The sequence below is a fragment of the Paecilomyces variotii genome, assembly GCF_004022145.1.
Source record: "Paecilomyces variotii strain CBS 101075 chromosome Unknown C8Q69scaffold_22, whole genome shotgun sequence".
Taxonomy (NCBI): domain Eukaryota; kingdom Fungi; phylum Ascomycota; class Eurotiomycetes; order Eurotiales; family Thermoascaceae; genus Paecilomyces; species Paecilomyces variotii.
The window spans coordinates 104,148-117,811 of NW_021167161.1; the positions used below are offsets into that span (position 1 = coordinate 104,148).

Here is a 13,664-nt window from a genome sequence, read left to right on the forward strand (position 1 = left end):
GCTCCAGGTCATGGAAAATGCAATGTAAGTATCCTGAACAGCTTATTATACTTGAAAATGTCCGCTGGTAAGTAATTATATATATAACTATATATCAGGCGGAGACCCGTACAGGTACGCACAACCTCTGTAGAAGTCATGCTAGGAAAAAGTTCAACAGCTAGTGGTGTTTATCAGTTGAATTGATTGATATTTGAAGCCGACCAGTCACCAAAGGTATTATTACTCATACAGTACATCCTACCCATTTGTAAAGCGTTAAATATTCCTTTTTTTTGTGTCTCTTTTTTTTTCATTGTTATCGTTCATTCTTTGATGGATCACTCGCAACATCTGGACAAGAAACAAGAGAGGCTTTTTAACTTCCATAAACCCCACTAAAAAAAACCTCTAACATAACGGATAAAAGAAACCAGAAAAGAAGGGCAAAAAAGAAAGCTTATTACTTGCACCGCTTATCCACAATGTTAGGACCGTGCTCCTCGTACTCTTTCTTCGAGATCCACATCTGGTGGAAAGTACCCAGACTTGCGAGGATACTGCCTCCGATCCAAGAACCGAATTTGCGCTCGGAGGTGTTTCCAGGAGCGGCGATTTTCACTCTTGGGCTGGGGAATGCCTGTAATAGCTCCTGGTTGAGACGGTCGGTGAAACCGTAGTGTAGGCTTCCGGCGCCGGTCACGACGACGTTGCTCAGTAGGTGAGGTCGAATATCGACATCCACGGCGTTGAGTGCGTTCTTGATGAGCTCGGGGATCGTCTGCGCGGGGGTGGGCGCGGGGAAGGGAGATTCAGGGTCGGGAATCGCGGCTTTGGCGTCAAACAACGATTCCACGACGCGGTACCGTTCAGCGCCAAACACCTGGTTGTAGCCGTCTGGGAATTCGAACGGTCGTCCTGGAGTGCTCTTGGCAAGCTCTTCGTTCGCGACGCCATTCGGACCCGTGGAGGAGAGCTTTCCTGGACCGGGCCAGACTTGCACGACACATTCCTTGAATTCGGTGAGGGTACGTTCTTCGATCAACGAGCGGTACGAGGCATCAGGAGCCTTATCGGCAGGGAAAGTCTTATAGGTTGCCTGCGGCGGCTGGCCAGCCTCGACGGGGGTCTTTGACGAGATGAGATAATGAGGCGTGATAGTTATCGGCTGGGGGGAGTTGGTCTTGAAGAGGGCCCGGATCTGGGATGAGACGTAGTCACCACCAAGTGGAGAGTGCTGGACGCCTCGCTTCAGGATAATTCCATCATGGACGGGAGTCACTGAGATGTTAGAGGCGCCAACATCGACCACCAAGGCGGACGCCTTGCCGGATGCAAAGCTAGAAGACACGAGTTAGCAGTGAACCCTTTTGCGTGCGACGAAGGACAATGATGAGACAGACGTACGCTGCTAGCACGCCATTCCGGGCCAGATAGAAAGCCGGTGTTCCCCATTGCTCCATGGCGATTTCTATGGTCTTTTCCCGCGCCTTCGTAGGATTCCATCCGCACTCCGTCATGAGAAGCGGGGTGTCTGAGAGAGGCTTCTCTTCCGTCTCCACGCCCTCCATTTCTGCTGGGAGCTCGCCGTTCTGGACATCGTTGAGTCCGTTCGACAATGGGTCGCTGGGCTTCGACCCCGTCAGTCTCGAGGTGAACGAATATTCCCACACTTTGGTCGCCATGTCCCAATCTTCGACGACGCCATCTCTGCTCATGGGGTTGTGAACCGACAATCCCGGTCGAGGAGTAACGTAGATGTCATCGCCGTATATGTATCTCTCTTCCGATCCCGACTGATATTTCCCGTAGTATGTCGGAATCAGAGACTTGGGCGTATCCTCTCCCGCGAAACCGGCGCGCGTCGTGGAGAATCCTGGGTCTAGGACGATAGCAGACACCTCATCTGCGCGCACCAGGAGTCAGCGTCTCAATTCTGACATATATCCCACCCGAAGGGGATTTAAACGCAGCTAGGGTCATCAAGCTGTACGTACCTCCGCCGTATTCAGCCGTTGAGGGTGGTATAGAAGGGTTCATATTGAAAGTCGATGCGATCCAGCGGAGCTCGTAAAGAGGTAGGGATGCCCGCGACCAATTTGGCGGCTGGAGAGTCGCGCAGGCGGCGACGCACAGGGATTGATTAGAAAGCCAGAAAAGGCGCAGATCGCAGCTCCTGCTTTCTGGTGCTCTTTGAGCAAAGGGTGGGTGTTTTGACGGAGACTGCTTGTCTTTCCGATCTTTGGTTTGAAGTCTCGCGGGCGCCAAGCGGCTCTGAGAGAACCGCGCCAGAGCTGCCGAACCTACGATGTCATCGGCCGATCTATCTCTCTTTCTCTTCACAACCTATCTCTCTCTCTAATATCCATACACCACATATTTCTTCGTCCAGGCCGCATCGATCGACCATGACGGACCTTGCAGAGACAGCAGGACCTCTCTTTCGCCCCGTCAAGAAGAGGAAGTTTCTGAGAAAGCGGCCGGAGGACGATCTGAATACAGAACCGGAAAATGCACCGTCTGCTCCTCCCTCGCAAGCAGAGCAGCAGCAGAAGACACAAGGACTGTCTACTGCATCTACATTCAATGATGATGAAGAATCAACTCCTGTGTCCGACATTCTACGGCTCCGGAAGGTGCATAAAGCTCGACGAGGTGGCGTCGAGTTCAGCGCAAGCTCGAGATCGAGAACCCACGGTGATGCAGAGTCTACGGATCTGGTCAATACGCAAGACCAGGACGTGGAGAAGGTCCGTGCTATGGCAGACAGGTTTACTGCTCATACAGGACAGAAGGTGGACGTTGACAAGCACATGTACGGTCCCGGCCCTCAGACTATATGCAGCGCGAAATGCGACTGGAGACTAACAAGATAAGGATGGCATATATAGAATCAGAACTGGCTAAGCGACATCAGCGCGATATGCCCACAGAAGACATTTCTCAGGATTCTCGCCCCGCGAACGAAACGGTCGACCGACAGTCAGATCCGAGATTCCTTCAGCGCGAGCCAGCCTCGTTGGGTAAACTCCACGAGATCGACCTTGGGGATGAAGCGAAACTAGAGAATATTGCGCGCACAGAGGCTGCTACAAGGCGACTTGTTGGGGAGGCACCACCATCACCAACAGAGGAAGCGCCACAGAAGAAAGCTCGTGATGGCAAATCCTGGCGAAACCGCAAGCGACGGACTAGTGAGGACATTGAGAGAGATAGGCTTGTGGAAGAGGTCTTGCGGGAAAGCAGACGTGAGTGTTCCTCCAGCCCAGCTGACGTATGCCGTGCTTGTAAATGTCTAACAGTGATTTTCCAGTTGATGTATATGAGGAACCTGAAGAACAGGGCGAACCAGATGATCAAGCTGCTGACGACCGGATCGCGGAGCAATTTCGTCGAGACTTTCTTGACGCGCTACAGAGTCGCCGTCGCGGTACGCGGACGAAGCCTACGAAAACTGCAAAGCAGGAACCGCCCAAGGGACCGAAACTGGGTGGCAGCCGGAGTGCCAGGGCTGCTATGCGGGAGTTGCAGGAAAAAGGTCAAAAGTGATGGCAATTGGATATGTTCTACGAGAGTCCATTGTGGTCCAGAGTCTGGTCAATATTCCTCGACCGAGGTCGGGTCTAGACCTTTTGTCTATCCCTGAGGGACGCCCGGTTGCCGTTTGACCGCCGGTAACCTCATATATTCCGTTGTGAAACCGCCACTATCCGCGGTCACGGTTCGTTTGTTGGCGAGTGGAGAAGCACGAATTTTTCGGGTTATCCTCGCTAATTATGCTGTGGTCATCCCTCATGAATCATGACTGGCATGGTAGTGATCGTTTGGTAACTTGCTGAGATGGGTATCTAGAGTCGATAAACTTCGTGTGGGGAGCAGATCGTCCTTGTTTGGGTATTTGGGGAATGAATCCTCTCTCCGCGATGCGCGTCGGCATGTTTGTACCGGCTCTGGCATGGGAAGTACCCGTGTTGCGACCTGGTATATCAGATGATTCAGATCTCTGCTGAGCGTACATTTTACCGGTATTAGATAGGCCGATTCGATAGAATTGTGCGCCTTTCTAAAGGTCGAAACCTCGCGCATGTCTGAGTGAATCCCGCGTTCTTCCAGTTTCTGCTGTGACCCGCACACGATCCCGGGGCCAAAATTACTGCATAATAATAATAGTTAGCATCTAGAAAGCAGAAAACTAGGATATTCAACCTTCAAGGGTAGCTTTAAGCTGTACCCCGGATCCTGGAACGCACTCCTGGATCTGTCCTGTACAGAAAGGGACAAGGACGGAAGGAATGGAAGCATACCATAGAAACACCCGACAAAAATAGCAACAAAAGCACCTGCTTTTCTTTTGAGCTAACTAGATATCGCGTTCTTTTTCTGGACTTGCCAAGGTCTGTACGTGTAGAGCTACTTCGTACTAGCATGGTTATTTGCATTATTATTATTCTTGAACAAGGGACCGGTTGGACGGTCGCACGAGATGAAACGCCCACAAGCCAATAATGGGGTAATATGGCTACGTACCAGATAGATAATTTTTGTCTTCGAGGACATGGCGCATATTGAAGACGGATAACGTAGGACCATTCTGATTAGTTGTATGTTCCAGTTGCATGACGAATTGGAGGAATCTTGCGGGAGTTGAGGCCATGGGTCAAGGGACAGAATTCCGGAAGAACCTGGATTGAGAGACATGGCGCTTAGAAGCACGAGGGCGTGAATAACTATTCGTCAAGTAGAAAATAAATATAGTATACTGTTTACCTCCAATGACCGTACGGCGATGCTCTGGGCGGCATAATGTAATGACACTTTCGGGATCTAGTTCGAACGAAGACGCCAACAATTAAGCTCCAGTAGAGTGATAATAATGTCCATACTAATAGGACATCAGCCGGGTCGCAACGTCTTCCACATGGAACGGGGTACGAAGGTTGACGCCAGCGACTTGGCCGCGATGATAACAGTGATCAGCCGGCGGCTAGACGACCAAGAGTATATCAGATTGAGATTCAGGAGACAGGAGAGGGACCGATCCTGATCTCGTGTGCTCTCTAACTCAGTCGAGACTCGAGGAGTCGAGAGTCAAATAATATTAAGCAGGCGGGACGGGCTGAAATCGCCGGCGCTATTATTATTATTGAACCGTGGGTGGCCATTTGTGGCGCCGTCAGGGCAATCAGTAGTGAGGAGTTTAGTGGATCGATCTGGATGGCGGGTTAGATAGATAAATAATAATATGAGAGGCAGAGGAAGCAAACCTGGGGATTGTTTGTATACAGCAGACAGGGATGGGCTGGGAATCGGTTTGTTTCTGCTCTGTATGATTGTTATTATTATTTTCCCATCCACCCCGGAACACGTAGGATTCCCACGATGGAAAATACCTCGACGGCGCGGTCTCCTGTGATCAGCCACTGCAAGAGACAACGGACTGTAGAAGGCGTCCAGCACTAGAGCATACTCGGTCTGGACATTCACCATCTCCACTAGCTAGTACCGTAGGCTGGACGAAGCGCGAGCCCAAGAGCGGGTTCCTGAAACGAGCAGTGGAGATGGCGAGTTGAGACAACTCCAGCGCCCCTGGAGGAGGAGAGAGTGATTGGCAACGAAGCGTGCATTCCTCCACTGCCAACCTCATCCAAGCCCAAACGCTGTCGTCGTTCATTCCTCGCGGTCGACCCTATCTATTCCTACTATTGTCACTCGTTTGCAATCGCCTTCCAAACCACCCTCACTCGTTACTCTCTTTCTTTTTGCCCGGTCGTTCTCGCTGCCTTTGTTCACATCGTCTCTCCTGTTGCGCGTCTCGACTTGGAGCAACAGCATCATATCTTCGATTCCTCAGCAGGTTGACCCTGTGTACTGTCGCCCAGCGAGTACGGGGAGATCCGCTCGCTTGGCAGTGGCTTCGTTTTGGGAATACTAGTTCTCTTTGTAATTCAATGTTTGCATTATTAAGACGGAATTGACAGCGACGACAAGGGTTACCATCTGGTGAAGACTATTATTGACAGCTGCGTGGTGTCCTCGTCTTGACACTCCTTTTTTTGTTTGAATCCAGGATAACTGACCGTCCGGGTCTCTCCTGGACCCCTCGAGGACTCGAACTTCACAATAAACCATCGCAATGCGGCCAACGTCGTTCCCAGCGGCCGCGTTGCTGACGCTGGGCCTACTGCCCGTGGGGATACTAGGTGGTATTCTGCAGACAGAAGGGTTCTCAACATGCTTGCCGGCCTCTGTCATCACGGTTGACCAGCTGGATGTGACGTATAATAGTGGCAGCCAAATTGTGACATTCGACCTGGCTGGAACCAGCACGAAGGAAGAGGAAGTGATTGTCTCTCTTGCTATCTCTGCATACGGCAACCAAGTGTACTCGAAGTCTTTTGATCCTTGCGACCCCGCCACAAAGGTTGAGAAAATGTGTCCTGGTACGTATATATACATATACTCTGCTTGAATGAAGACTGATAAACCGTCACTAGTGCCCGCGGGTACTTTCCAGGCATCGGGCTCGCAAGCGATTCCTGCTCAATTCGCATCTCAGATCCCTTCCATTGCGTTCAGCATTCCTGATTTTGAGGGCGAGGTTAAACTTGAATTGAAAGCTAAGGACACCGGCAGTGATATTGTTTGCATTCAATCGGGTGTCACCAATGGGAAGTCAGCACAAGTGAAAGGTGCCACCTATGTCACAGCGGGAATCGCAGGTGCTGCTTTGGCAATGTCAAGTATTTCTGCTCTGGGTGCTGGTGCTGCAGGCCATGGTGCTGCCTCGGCCAGTATATCAGCGCACCCTGGGTTTGGGGATGTGATGGGTTGGTTCCATGTGATGGCCACCAACGGAATGCTCAGCGTCGACTACCCATCCATTTACCGTAGCTTCACCAGAAATTTTGCATGGAGCACTGGCGTCATTCCGTGGAACAGCATGCAGATATCCATCGACAATTTCAGGAACCACACGGGTGGTAACCTGACTGACAACAGCTTTGAGTTTCTGTTCAACAGTACCGTCGCGGACAAAGACGGTACCACGTTGAAGTCCGCGGGAGTTGCCAAACGTACGCTTGACTTCCTCGTCGACCCTGGTCATATCTTCCCTCGAGACGTGAGCTCGTCCGTGAATGGAACAGGAAACGCTACTGCTGCGAGCGGTAGCGGCGACGGAGGAATCAATCACGTCGTCTCCGGAATTCAGGCTTACGTCGAAGAGCTCTCGATCCCCCAAGCCAACGTGTTCATGACTATCCTGCTCATTTTTGCCATCGTTATCGCTTCAATCGCTGCGGGCATTCTACTTTGCAAGGTCATCCTGGAAGTGTGGGCCATGTACGGCACTTTCCCTGAAAAGCTGTCGAACTTCCGCAAAGACTATTGGGGTCTTCTCGCCCGCACAATCACGAACTTGATCCTTATCATGTACGGCATGTGGACCCTTTACTGTGTCTTCCAGTTCACTCGCGGCGACTCATGGGCTGCCAAACTTCTCGCTGCGGTTACGCTGGCCATATTCACTGCAGTTCTCGGATTCTTCAGCTTCCGGATTTGGCAGATTGCCCACAAGTATAAGAAGGCCGAAGGTGACACATCGCGTTTGTTCGAAGATCAGGAGACTTGGCGCAAATACAGTCTCTTCTATGATAGTTACAAGAAGGATTACTGGTGGATCTTTGTCCCTACGATTGCCTACATGTTCACTCGGGGTTGCATCATTGCCGCAGGTGATGGCCACGGCCTCTTCCAGTCCGCTGGCCAACTTATTGTGGAGGCATTGATGCTGATACTCTTGGTCTGGAGCCGCCCGTACGAGGCCAAGTCCGCTAGATGGATCAACATTACCATTCAGGCTGTCCGTGTACTTTCAGTTGCCTGCGTCTTGGTCTTCGTCCAAGAGCTCGGAATCTCCAAGACCACCAAGACAGTCACAGGCATTGTTCTGATCGCAATCCAGTCAACGCTCACTGGAGTACTGGCGATACTGATCGCCGTCAATGCCGTTATTGGCTGCATCAGGGAGAATCCCCACGCGAGACGCCGAAGGGAAGCTGGTAAGTCGAATCAAATAGTCAGATGTCCACCTCAACGTTTACTAACGAATCTCAGAAAAATTAAACCGTGACTTTGACGACTTGACGCCGCTCGATGCGCGTAACTCTCTGCTCATGGACCGCCCTTCAACTAAGCATGGTCTCGATGACCAGGGAATGAACAAGTTTAACTACACCGGCCCTTACGCGCCTTACCGAGACTCCGTTCCTCGATCACGACACCATGCGACAGAAAGTACTGACCGACTGATTAACTCCGAGGAGGTGGATGTGAAACATACTCGGAGCTCCAGTCGCGAGAGCCGCGGACGCAGCCCATCTCCAAATGCAGAGAAGCCTGCTCCTTATGGCGTTGCGCTCTGAGTTATGTAAAAGAAAAAAGAAAAAAAAAGTGAAAAATCACCACAACCTCCTGAAAGCCGCCTGAAAGCAGAGAGGGCGAGCGGAGCTTTTTGATCGGGATGCTTTCGGCTACTCTTCACTTTAGCGTGCTCTTCATACTGTCCTATTATGTTCTCAAATTCCCCCTTTCGCCATGCTATCCGGACCTGTCCCCTATATCACTGAACTAGCGAGTTTTATTCAGCATTGAACGCCGTTCATATATGTCGAAATTTGGTTTTTTTTTTGCTTCCCTGTACCATGTTGTGTGTCCATCCTTACTTACATCTTGCATCATAAACCGTGTTTCCCATTCTCAGTTGGAGTGTCCCATGTCTTTTGATAAGACTAAATCTCTGCCCGCCTTTTGACAAATACATATTACTTGCTCTTTAGATGCTGCTATATGAGAAAGAAGTACATGCGGAAAACCCCGCGCAAGTGCTGTGTTGTATTGTATGTATGTTGACACTTTTAAAATATATCGGGTTGTGTGTGAATCTGGAAGAATTGGTTTTTTTTTTTTTTTTGGATGCCCCTTTTTCTTTCTACCACTCTTATATTATCCTTGATGGGATTCCGTAGTCCTCTTTCTTATCATCAATTATTGATTTGATTGTGTATAGTCAATATCCATCTGGCGTATATAGAAATATTTTCAAATCCAGAGATCCCTCAATGTTCCAAAGCCGGATAGGAGAGGAGAGGAGAGGAGAGGAGACTACATAATTTATATAGCCCATATTACAGTAAAATCACTATTATATGCTCAAAAGAAAACACAGATCAAGACTGTTCTAGCCTACTTCGATCTTATCTTATCTTACAGGCCTATGTCCAGTCCACAGTAAGTACTTACTCAGGAAGCGGGCACTGAATATTTTTTTGTTTTTCCCATTATCGCAAAACCAGGTTTTTGTAACACACACTTACTTGATCCCGTCGGTGACTAGACGGGGAAGTCGAGAAAAAAAAAAGAAAAAGAAAAAACAGAAACAGAAAAGGACATCAAGAGTGGCTAGAAGGCCACCCTTCTAGCATTCAGTATGTTTAGAACTTTAGTAGTTGTTGTAGTAGGATCATGCGGGTCTTTCGAAGGTTATTAAAAAAGAAGACAGAAAAGGAGAAAGAGAGAAAGAAAAAAAAGTAATTGAAACAGTAGTGATGATGAGTTTTGGCATGGTGGAGGGGATAGGAGGACAGTGAAAGGAGGGGGAGAGAAAGGGAGTGTAAGTGGATGGGTAAGTTGCTAGGTCGTGATGTTACGCCGCTTGTTTCCCTTATGTGCATGTCTCTCTCTCTCCTGTCTTGAAGGTTCCTGAGGGACGAGCATTAGTTTTAGAAGGTGAGGCGATGGTAGAGTACTGCAGCAGGTGGTTGCGGACTCATGAGGATATAGAGTGAAAATACCTTTCTTAGCCTCGAGCATATGGATGAAAGCCACGATGACCTCCACGACCTCCACCGCGATAGTTGGCACCTGGTTTGCCGGCGTTCTTTGGCCCCGTGGGAGCGTTGGCGGGAGCTGCGCTCTGGGGCTGCGGCGTTGGTCCTTTACTTGATTGAGCCGATGTTGAACGTCTAACGTTTTGATCTGGAGTCATACCACGTCCTATTGATCCTGCACGACTCATACCTTGAGGTCCCGTAGGGATACTGGGCTGAGGCACTTCATCGTACATGCCCTCCCACGAAGTCGGTCCTCCTTGCTGGTAAGGAGAGAAACCACGATTCTCGACGGCTCGACGAGCCTGCTGCTGTTCGTACTTCTGCTGTTCGAAGGCTAATTGTTCCTGGGCATTATATCCAGGTCCGCCGCGCGTACCCGTGAAGTTTCCACCCATGCCCATGCCTCCGCTGGCTCCCATCGCGTTACCGGCCATACTCATACTAGCTGGTGACATACTCCCTCCCATGGGGCTTACACTGGCGCCCTGACCCTGGTTCTGCATCTGTTGCATCTGCTGCATCTGCTGCATCATAGCGGGGTTCATCATATTCGGGGGCATGTTGGGCATTGCCTGAGGACCGGGACTCGGTGAGGAAGCGTTCATTCCACTTTGTTGCTGGTTACCGCCCATCTGCATCTGCTGCATCTGTTTCATCTGTTGCATTTGCTGCATCATGGCCGGGTTCATAGCACCCATGCCCATCCCACCCATGGCGCCCTGGCCCTGGGTTGCTGCTGCCATGGCCATCTGTTGCTGCATTAAAGAAAAGTATTGCTGCATTCTCTGCCAGTATTGAGCCATCATCTGTGGTGTGAGGCCTGCGGCCAAGCCGCCCTGGCTCTGGGCGTTCTGTTGTTGCTGAGAGCTATCGCCCTGATTTGAATCGCGAAAGCTTTCCCGTCCACGTCGGTTTCTCCGGTCTTCCTCATCCCGCATATTGCCCCTAGGCTGAGCCTTCTTCACTTCGATGGGCTTACCCAGGATCTCCAACGGTCCAGAAAGGGTGGCCTCGACTGCAGCTTCGCTGTCAAACGTGACGAAACCGAATCCACGAGGTCGACCAGTATCTTTATCGATCATAAGGGTGGCATCCACGACGCGGCCGAACTGCATGAAAAACTGCTTAAAATCCTGTTCGGTTGCTTCTTGACTGACTCCACCAACGAAGATCTTGCTCGTTTTCTCTTGTTCATCACGGGGAATCGCACGTTTCGGGTCAATCTTCCTGTTGCGTGAGCATATGTTCCTCTCAGTTCTTCGATAATAGGTGCTTTGGGACGAAGCCACGGCTATGGAGGGAAGGTCTTACGATTTTCCCATCAAGGTAATGCTCCTTGACCATAACAGTATTCACAGTCTTGGGATCTTTGAAAGTGAGGAACCCGAAACCACGTGAGCGTCCGGTCGCACCGTCGCGCATCACAGTACATTCCTGGACTTCGCCGAATTGCGAGAAGTAGTCCTTCAGAGATTCTAATTTAATCAAAGAGTTAGGTTGCGCTCAGCAAGACCTCATAGATGATAGCGTGGATGTCAGGTGCCATACGATCTGTAGTCTCCCAGTTCAAACCACCAATGAACATTTTCCTATATAGTCTAGTGATTAGCAAACGCCGTGATTCCTGTGATACATGAAAGAACTATGTATAGCCAATTATGGATGCAATCGCGAAAAGGGCATCGAGTAAAAGACACGATCCTGTTGGCTGGAGTGTCTGTCTTGGCTGTACGGCTGACGGCACTGTTGTATTTCTATCCCACCCGTTCCAAAGAGCGAAACAGAGCGGTTCTCAAGCGGTGAGATTATGTATCGAGGCAAACTGTTGTACGCAGGCCTCAGAAACCTCTCGAATTTTGTAATGTCGTACATCTTCAAGATCAAAGAGGTAGCCAATGAATTAGCTCCTGTAACCGCCCGCTCCTTATCATCCCCATCATAGCGTTTGCTTGCCCATGTAGACGATTCTAGACAGGTCTCATTGGTTTACAAACCGGCCAAGAGGCCCGACAGCCCAGCGAGGCGCACTCGTAAGGTCGATGTAGTAAATAGCCAGAGCAAGCCGCATGCTGCAGCGATCTGGCAAGGTTTCAAGGCGAGAGGCGTGACAACTGATATGTTTTCTTTTTGCTCTGACCGAAGATCCACTGCCTGTCTAAAAGAGCCCGAAGCTAGATAAAGCTGTTTGACATTCCCACTTCTCGAACAGTCGCGGTTGTCTATTCCTTGCTCAGCTCTAACAAGATATATCGACAAGAAGCTATATAGTATCTGTATACTATAGTCGCTCGTAACACCGGTTGCTGGATTCCGGAGTTCGACCTGCAGCCCCGATGGAGAGAGATCTGGTGGAAAAAGGCCGATTCATTGCTGCCCCCGATATAAGCCCATGAGAACCCTTCGTCGACCTTCCGGCCATCAGTTGGCCGCTTAACCTTTTCGCCCCAATAGGATCTTTTCCACATCAGATGAGCAAATAAGGATCCACTTCTAGCAGCGCCCGATTTGACCCATGAGAATCACACGCTGAGAAAAAGGAACCAAGCATCTCGTAGGACACTAGGGCGACTTCGCTCCATTGATACCCCAGCGTCGTTCCCAGTCCTTCATCATTGCGAACATGATCCGCCTCATTACCACGACCCTCGACCATAGAGGCTAGTCCTACCCCCAAGAGCAAGCAGAGGATATATAGCTCCGATCTTCCCTCCCCAATTGATAGACCCCTCACGTGCTCATATACAGCCAGCTCAGTGCCGTCGTCGTACCGCAGCCAAGATAACATCTCCGAACAAAGAAAAAGAAAATGAGTTGGGAGAATACTGTATCGATGATGGACTTACCCGTCTTCCTTAATACCAGTTCCTCGTGTCTCCGGTCCTACGGGGGTACCGGGCGCATCGCCGCCGTGACCTACATCTGTACCACCGGCAGCATTCTGAAAAGATCCATTATAATCAGTCGGCCTCTGCTCGTGCTCATATGCCTGGATCGATGAATTGCCGGTAACATTCTCTCCGGCTGCATGCTCGGTAGTTGGACGGGGTGGCGAAGCGGGAGCAGGCTCGACGTTGGCCGGCGCAGCATTCGTGGATACTGGATGGTTTGCACTGTCATCCGCGTCGTAACTGGAAGAAAGGACAAGTATTAGATGGTATTCAGAGGAAGGGAGGGTTGGGTGACGTACAGGTCGGCGAAGAGATCTTCCTCGAGATCCTCTGGTTCGGTCATGATGGTCACTGGCTATAGTGCTAGAGAAAAGAAGAATTTCAGGCCTCGCCAACTTCTGACCAGCAGTTATGGGCGCTGTAGATGTGTTATGAACTAAGGGAGCAGCAACAAGTAAGTAATCACCCAGCCCCCTCTGATGGATCAGGTAAGGTAGGGCTTGGCTTGGCACTGGATGGAGAAAGAGGGAAAGGAGCAAGGGATCGAGAATTAGTGACGGTCCTGACGGAGGGGAATGTGCTGATGATGAAGGATAGACAGCAGTAACTCGCGACTGCGACGTGCGGGGAGTTGGAAGATTCGAAGTTGATTCGCTTACGGGTAAGCGATCGGGAGAAGTTGAATTCCATCCATCGTTATACAGGCTCTTGCTGAGCCCGTTCACCGCCCTGGACCAGTGGCAGAAACGGTGGAATCGACCATGTGGAGGACGAGATAGCGAACACCATCGGGCTCACAGACACTCGATAGCCACTGCAGATCACCCTGGCTATTGTTCTTCTGTGGTTCAGAGCTCATGCGGATCTCCCAAGACACAGTCAGACTTCCTTTGAGCTCCTAATGTTA

General features: G+C 50.4%; 4 protein-coding genes across 4 annotated transcripts; 2 read left to right on the forward strand and 2 right to left on the reverse strand.

Moving 5' to 3' along the window:
* Nucleotides 1–8: 8 nt before the first annotated feature.
* Nucleotides 9–2,217, reverse strand: C8Q69DRAFT_502203 (actin family). Its single transcript, XM_028632384.1, has 3 exons — nucleotides 1,977–2,217; nucleotides 1,387–1,885; nucleotides 9–1,319 (listed from the first exon to the last, which is right to left on the reverse strand). Exons 1-3 carry the CDS (start codon nucleotides 2,017–2,019, stop codon nucleotides 443–445), a joined length of 1,419 nt encoding a protein of 472 aa, XP_028480975.1. The 5' UTR covers nucleotides 2,020–2,217; the 3' UTR covers nucleotides 9–442.
* Nucleotides 2,218–2,387: 170 nt separating this feature from the next.
* C8Q69DRAFT_511077 (hepatocellular carcinoma-associated antigen 59-domain-containing protein) lies at nucleotides 2,388–3,528 on the forward strand (the record flags this gene model as incomplete). Its single annotated transcript, XM_028633240.1, has 3 exons — nucleotides 2,388–2,794; nucleotides 2,857–3,227; nucleotides 3,293–3,528. The coding sequence occupies 3 exons, from the start codon at nucleotides 2,388–2,390 to the stop codon at nucleotides 3,526–3,528; spliced, it is 1,014 nt and encodes a 337-aa protein (XP_028480976.1).
* Nucleotides 3,529–5,963: 2,435 nt separating this feature from the next.
* Nucleotides 5,964–8,609, forward strand: C8Q69DRAFT_190326 (hypothetical protein). Its single transcript, XM_028625971.1, has 3 exons — nucleotides 5,964–6,419; nucleotides 6,474–8,039; nucleotides 8,095–8,609. Exons 1-3 carry the CDS (start codon nucleotides 6,113–6,115, stop codon nucleotides 8,400–8,402), a joined length of 2,181 nt encoding a protein of 726 aa, XP_028480977.1. The 5' UTR covers nucleotides 5,964–6,112; the 3' UTR covers nucleotides 8,403–8,609.
* Nucleotides 8,610–9,374: 765 nt separating this feature from the next.
* Nucleotides 9,375–13,352, reverse strand: C8Q69DRAFT_190316 (heterogeneous nuclear ribonucleo protein HRP1). Its single transcript, XM_028625970.1, has 7 exons — nucleotides 13,057–13,352; nucleotides 12,713–12,997; nucleotides 11,418–11,458; nucleotides 11,181–11,344; nucleotides 10,027–11,092; nucleotides 9,831–9,972; nucleotides 9,375–9,738 (listed from the first exon to the last, which is right to left on the reverse strand). Exons 1-6 carry the CDS (start codon nucleotides 13,098–13,100, stop codon nucleotides 9,836–9,838), a joined length of 1,737 nt encoding a protein of 578 aa, XP_028480978.1. The 5' UTR covers nucleotides 13,101–13,352; the 3' UTR covers nucleotides 9,375–9,738; nucleotides 9,831–9,835.
* Nucleotides 13,353–13,664: the final 312 nt, after the last annotated feature.

Bases quoted from the DNA above. Each gene is read 5' to 3' on its own strand.
- C8Q69DRAFT_502203 (XM_028632384.1), bottom strand. From the start codon at position 2,019: ATGAACCCTTCTATACCACCCTCAACGGCTGAATACGGCGGAG. The intron at 1,886-1,976 runs GTACGTACAGCT...TGGTGCGCGCAG, and splicing joins AACGGCTGAATACGGCGGAG to ATGAGGTGTCTGCTATCGTC. The intron at 1,320-1,386 runs GTACGTCTGTCT...CGTGTCTTCTAG, and splicing joins CGGAATGGCGTGCTAGCAGC to CTTTGCATCCGGCAAGGCGT.
- C8Q69DRAFT_190326 (XM_028625971.1), top strand. From the start codon at position 6,113: ATGCGGCCAACGTCGTTCCCAGCGGCCGCGTTGCTGACGCTGGGCCTA. The intron at 6,420-6,473 runs GTACGTATATAT...AACCGTCACTAG, and splicing joins GGTTGAGAAAATGTGTCCTG to TGCCCGCGGGTACTTTCCAG. The intron at 8,040-8,094 runs GTAAGTCGAATC...AACGAATCTCAG, and splicing joins GAGACGCCGAAGGGAAGCTG to AAAAATTAAACCGTGACTTT.
- C8Q69DRAFT_190316 (XM_028625970.1), bottom strand. From the start codon at position 13,100: ATGACCGAACCAGAGGATCTCGAGGAAGATCTCTTCGCCGACCT. The intron at 11,345-11,417 runs GTATGGCACCTG...TGATTAAATTAG, and splicing joins GAACTGGGAGACTACAGATC to AATCTCTGAAGGACTACTTC. The intron at 11,093-11,180 runs GTAAGACCTTCC...CGCAACAGGAAG, and splicing joins ATTACCTTGATGGGAAAATC to ATTGACCCGAAACGTGCGAT.